We start from the raw sequence: 6,085 nt of genomic DNA, 5'->3' as shown, positions 1-6,085 counted from the left end.
TATTATTAAGAATAATATAGTAAATGATATTTTCTTGCAAATCTTCTCTCAATTAGAGAGATACTATTAAGTTCATCCCCCAAATTTCTACTTTCCTTTCTCTGAAATCTGTGGAAGTTAACACAAAAGATCTTGCAAATTCATCTCTGGGTATCTCTTTGAATAATAAATCGTAGCCTTAATTTTATAATTTTTAACCGATTTTAATTAATGGAAGAAATTAAATCCTGGTTAAGTGAAGAGCAATTTGTTGTCAGAAAATTGAAAATTTTGGAGGATGTTTGGAAGATGATGTATGATGTAACGCGCACACAGAGTTACTGGTAAAACTGTGAAACAGGCAAAGATGCCATTGTCCGCACTTGAAACACGCGCGGGTATAAATGGAGCGAAACTCGAAACCGTAAAATCACTTCTCACTCACTCTTTTACTTTACTTAAAAGAACACAACAACGTAAGATCCTTCTCAAAACATGGCGCAGGAAGTTGTGGAGGGATTCAAGTTCGAGCAGAGGCACGGAAAAGAGCGCGTGAGAGTTGCGCGCGTCTGGAAGACGCCACAGGGTCGCCACTTCGTTGTGGAGTGGCGCGTGGGTATTAGTCTCTTCTCTGATTGCGTCAATTCCTATCTCCGCGATGATAACTCTGACATAGTTGCCACTGATACCATGAAAAACACGGTAATAACAAGTACCACCTTGTAAATATCAACTCCTATCTCTGATTGCTTCTTCTTCTTCTACTTTTTTTTTTTTTTTTGTCGTTTTAACTGTAAAGCTTGTACTTTTTCTTATTGATGAAAGTTTTGAAATCTCTTTGAAAAAAGTGTTTACATTTTCATGTAATTTACGTGGAAAGCAAAAAATAGAGAATCTGAATCTGTTTTCATCTTGTTCTGCAAGTGACATCAGGTGTTTGGAGTTTAAGGTTTTTGATTCGTTGAGCTCTTCAATGGGGCTGATATCAAACCAGTAATTGATTTCTGGTTGTGAATTTTTTAATCCATCAACCCCTTTGATCTGAATGTGTACTCCTTGCTTAAGATCTATTTCAATGGTTTACTCATTTAGTTGAGCTTAAACATAACATGAATAATAGTTTGAACTTTTCAAGTTTAAATCGTGTACATGAATGGCAATCTCATTTTCTTGTTATTGTACATGTTATAGTTGAATTTGTATAGAACAAGAATATGTTTGTGTGATCATCAGTTCACTAAGTTTTTAGCTTTTATCTAATGTTGAATTAGGTGTATGCGAAAGCAAAGGAATGCTCGGACATACTTTCTGTCGAGGACTTTGCTATTCTACTTGCCAAGCACTTTGTATCATTTTACCAGAAGGTTGGTGACTGAAAGTCTTTTATTAGTATCTCTACTTCATTCTCTCTGTTTGTTTTTGTTGTTCCTTTATCCTGTTGTAGTTTTTCTGCTAGTCTGTTTTGAGCTGAACATTTTGTTCTGAACCGTCTTTTAACGAGTCATCTGCCATGTTATTCACGCACCAAGTGCAATGGTTTTGAGCGTGAGCAAGTATATAAGTTCAAATTTTCTGTCAGATATTTGGTGTTGTTCTTCTGCTTTGCCTTCATGAATCTAAATTCCAAGTATATTGGGAAAGAACCCAAGTTCCATATTGACGAGAGATTTGCAAAGACTGTTTACCATTTTATCAGCTAAAATGAGAGAAATAGTTGTCTATTTTTGCTTGCTTCTGAAACGAGATTTTAAAAGATTAGATCATTTACCATGAAAAATCACTTTGAAACGTGGTAGAAAGAAAATTCTTACATGTTTTTCTTATTATGGAAAATAAATTCTTACTTGTTTTTCTGTAGGTTACTGGTGCTATTGTGAATATTGTGGAAAAACCATGGGAGCGTGTCATTGTGGATGGTCAACCTCATGAACATGGTTAGCCAAACTACTATACATTTCAAAATTGTCTGTTTTAGAATGTGCTTGTATATATCGTACTATGTTCCATTCAATTTCTGTTACAGTTGAAGATTCTTTGTATGCTCTTGGTTATAAAATCTGAAATTTTAAGGGAGTTTTAGCTACCCTTTCTTTTGTTCAAACTTTCATTTTTCATCTTGAACTATGCAGTTTTTATCATTGGCACTATTGATATCAATTAATCATTTTTTTTTGGTTGCTTCCCTTTTGTTTAAGTACTTATTGTTGAAACAGAAAATACTTATAAATTCATGATTTAGTGAAACAAATCTGACTTATAAACTGCAGTTTGTATCTTTTCTGAGTCTTTGGTCTTATTTCTGTGAGGTTTCAAACTTGGATCTGAGAAGCATACAGCAGAGGCCATAGTACAGAAGTCTGGTTCACTACAATTGACTTCTGGTATTGAAGGGTTGTCGGTGTTGAAGACAACCCAGGCAAGCTTTCCACATATAAATTTGGTGTCGTTTTTCCAATTTCTGTAACTGTAATACACAAGTTCTGGTAAAAAAATGTTGTTGTTACTACAAGTGGAGATAACATGATATATTAGAGAACTGGTTTTTGGACTGTGTTGCATAGTTTTTGTTACAAAGATGTATTTTTCTGAAAATACATGTTGATGTTGGTTTCCTTCTCTGTTTTTCTTGCAACTTTTGAGCAGTCTGGTTTTGTGAATTTCATAAGAGACAAGTACACAGCACTTCCTGATACCCGTGAGAGGATTTTGGCAACAGAAGTAACTGCTCTGTGGAGGTAAGTTTTGTCCCTATATAATTTAAATTGAACTGCTTAATCCTATATACCAGTTCTGTAGGCACAATATGAACAATTTCATTAGTATTTCTTGAAAAATGTCTTGTCATTGATTAATTGTAAAATGAAAGAGTTCGCACTGCTTCATCCAGGTAAGGATTTTTAGCCTGAGAAGTATAACATCATGTGTTTCATACACATTAAAGATTCATAGTATGCCTCTTTCTCTTTTATTTCAACCACTTGTATTTGATTGTAGGTATTCGTACGATTCGCTATACACCCTCCCTCAGAAGCCACTTTACTTCACAGACAAGTATCTGGAAGTGAAAACAGTTCTGGCTGACACATTTTTTGGGCCACCAAATAGGGGAGTCTATAGCCCTTCTGTTCAAAACACACTCTACCTGATGGCAAAGGCCACATTGAACAGGTTATTTGTCTCTCTATTGTCTTTGCATTTGACAGACATTTAAGGTTGTCCCCTAAATGCCACAAGTTCAATGCATTTGTTTCAATCATTGAGGGAATAACAAGACTTTCATGCTTTTATGCTTCAGATTTCCTGACATTGCTTATGTCCATCTAAAGATGCCAAATCTTCATTTCTTACCAGTCAACATATCAAACAAGGATGGTCCAATTGTGAAGGTATTGATTCTTTTCCCTGAAAAGCTTGCACAAGTTAGAGATGTTCACCAATTGACTATGCTTAGAGCATCCCCAATAATGGACACAGTTGGAAATTTTAACTCTTTTTATTACTCTTACTTACCATGTTACATCATTTCAAAGAATTGTACCAGTTTTTCACTCCAATGATGCAATTGGTTAAGTGTTGAAACATAGAAAAATAGATGCAGGAGATATAAAATGGGCTATTAAAGTGGCATAATGGTTTTTACATTGCAATAAATATACATAATCAGATTTTAATAAATCTAATTCTAATTTATAATTATGCAAGTTTTAATCAAATAAGGAAACAAATCCTAAAATATATTTGAAGATGATTTAGGAAGTAAATTTAAGCCTAATTCATTATTACAGAACCAGCTTAGTAAGATAAGGATTGTCCTTACTGTACTGTAGTCTGTAATGATTTAAAATCTGTTCTTATCTAAGATCATATCTTACAAGTAGCATCCACATCATCCTTTTCCATTGAACTTGCTCTTATCCTTTGAAAACCTACCTAGGATTTGGTTTGGTATGAAGCTGTTTGGTTAACCATCTTACACATATTCATGCATGTGTATGGTTAGATTTTGCAAAGAACCCGATTGAACCACTTTCATATTGTGGTTTGTTTTGAACCAGAAATGTTTTGTGCAAATGATCCAAGTCAGACTTTCGAAAATGATTCCATTTTTCTTTAATTAGATTTTGAAACGGTTTGGTTCAAAGTTGCTATTATGCTCTCATGTATTCAATTTGTCTCATATCCGTATATGATATTTCAAGATTTTTTACTTATATTTATGAATGAAATATCCATCTATGAAGCACTAATATTTTTATGATAACATAGTTTATTACTTTTTATTTTGATAACAAAGTTTTTAAGAGTTTTTATACCTTTTTAAGTACTCATTTCACGTGTAGGATCCTACCATTTTCAAAATAAGCTTTCAATACACATCAGATCCAATACATGTAGATATGCATCATAGCTATTAGGTTAAAAGTATAAGTTATTCAAATAATTATCTCAAATTAATTAGAAATAAGACCAAATTATAATATATAAGTAGAAGGAAAGTTTCTTATAAGAAGCAAATTTTGAGGTTGTGTTAGGTATAAACTCGTTAAAATAATATCCCATGTTATCCTTAACTCATGTCACCCATTGTCAAGTTTTCTTTTAGTCCAATGCTCGAGATGTCTAGTCCTCTATTTAAGAGATGTGTCGACGAGTTTACATCGGCTAGAGATAAAGTTAAATTATATTACATAAATAGATGTCTACTCTTGTTTTACTATATCAGTTAGGATTAAGTTAGATTTAAAATCGACGTGTTTTCTAAATTTTAGGATCTGTATTATGATTAATGTCTTAGCTGTGATGAATGACACTCATGCTTATGCAGTTTGAGGATGATGTGTATTTACCAACGGATGAGCCTCATGGCTCAATTCAAGCAAGCTTGAGCCGTCTTTGGTCAAAGCTGTAGAAACTGCAGAAGCTATTTGTGGTGCTCATCCCTTTTTGTGGATTTGGCAGTGCAGCCTAAACAAGCAAACCTGGCCTCAGAGATGCTGCTTTCTTTCCATTGATGCGTGTGTCATGTACTTCTGGTTTTTCTTATCTTTGTATTTTGTTTAATGGAGAAACTAATATGCATGAATAACTTCCACAAGGGATATTCTGTAGGTTCCAATAAATTTCCTAGTCACCTTTATCAATAAAATGTTGTTATTATTATGAGGTTCATGCAATGCTTCTTTGTTCTCATGCATTGTTTGTAGTAAAATTTTTTGAAGCAAACTTATGAAATAAGTTTATTTAAATATTATTTTTTCTTTAAATAGACCTTTTAAGTGGGTTTGACTCAAATTACTTTTGGTTTAGTTAAATATTATTTTTTATTGAAATAAGTTTATTATCACTATGTTTTATATGTATTTTATTTTTTAAATCAAAATTTAAGGTAATTATTGTTTTAACTTTTTTTAGTAGTTTAAAAGTATTACTTCAGAGATATGCATGATTTATATATAAGAAAAAGTCTTTTTATCAATTCTTTTTTAAATTTTTTTTTTTTTTTAGGAAAAAGTTTCTTTTAACATCTAATAGTATATTCTAGTTTAATTCTCTCTAGTTTTAAGCGTCTGGTAGAGTTTAGATAAGACATGCTTATTTCATATTTTTTCATCATGACAAATAATCGATTTTTATGAATTAATGTTTCTATCTAAAATATTATAATATAATAAATGACTATTTAAGAGTCATCAAACTCTCGTTATAAAAGCAATTTAGTATCATAAAATACTTGTTCTTTTATCTCATAAGGACACGAAGAGGATAATACCCTGATAAGAGCAATTAAACCCTCATCATAAAAGTAACTTGGTGTAAAAAAAGCCTTCATTATTATTTCTATTATACATTTATATTATGTTTTGAGATTTTTTTTTTAAATTAACTATGGTTATTTCTTTCCTAACCATTCTAAAGATACAGTAATTAATTAAATTTTTATATTATGAGAAAAATGCAATTATAACAATAGAGAGGGCAATATAAAAGTTATTAGTTTTTTTTTTAATAGATGGCATTATCGTTTACTCAAAATACATAATATACTTTTCTTATTCTCTATTTTCTTATGCATCATACTTTTCCCTTTGATTTTCATTGGCAAATC

At 31.8% G+C, this 6,085-nt stretch overlaps 1 protein-coding gene across 1 annotated transcript; it reads left to right on the top strand.

Moving 5' to 3' along the window:
- The first annotated feature begins 398 nt into the window (after positions 1–398).
- On the top strand, positions 399–5,148 carry LOC106770791 (uricase-2). Its single transcript, XM_014656596.2, has 8 exons — positions 399–681; positions 1,251–1,343; positions 1,838–1,913; positions 2,286–2,395; positions 2,623–2,714; positions 2,974–3,147; positions 3,275–3,365; positions 4,805–5,148. Exons 1-8 carry the CDS (start codon positions 475–477, stop codon positions 4,886–4,888), a joined length of 927 nt encoding a protein of 308 aa, XP_014512082.1. The 5' UTR covers positions 399–474; the 3' UTR covers positions 4,889–5,148.
- The last annotated feature ends 937 nt before the right edge of the window (positions 5,149–6,085 follow it).

This window comes from Vigna radiata, chromosome 8 (assembly GCF_000741045.1).
Source record: "Vigna radiata var. radiata cultivar VC1973A chromosome 8, Vradiata_ver6, whole genome shotgun sequence".
NCBI lineage: Eukaryota > Viridiplantae > Streptophyta > Magnoliopsida > Fabales > Fabaceae > Vigna > Vigna radiata.
This window is presented reverse-complemented; position numbering and strand designations above follow the sequence as displayed.

Excerpts from the sequence above, each read along its gene's own strand:
- LOC106770791 (XM_014656596.2), top strand. The coding sequence starts at position 475 with ATGGCGCAGGAAGTTGTGGAGGGATTCAAGTTCGAGCAGAGGCACGGA. Across the intron at positions 3,148-3,274 it reads GCAAAGGCCACATTGAACAG|ATTTCCTGACATTGCTTATG; the intron begins GTTATTTGTCTC and ends TTTATGCTTCAG. Across the intron at positions 3,366-4,804 it reads AGGATGGTCCAATTGTGAAG|TTTGAGGATGATGTGTATTT; the intron begins GTATTGATTCTT and ends ATGCTTATGCAG.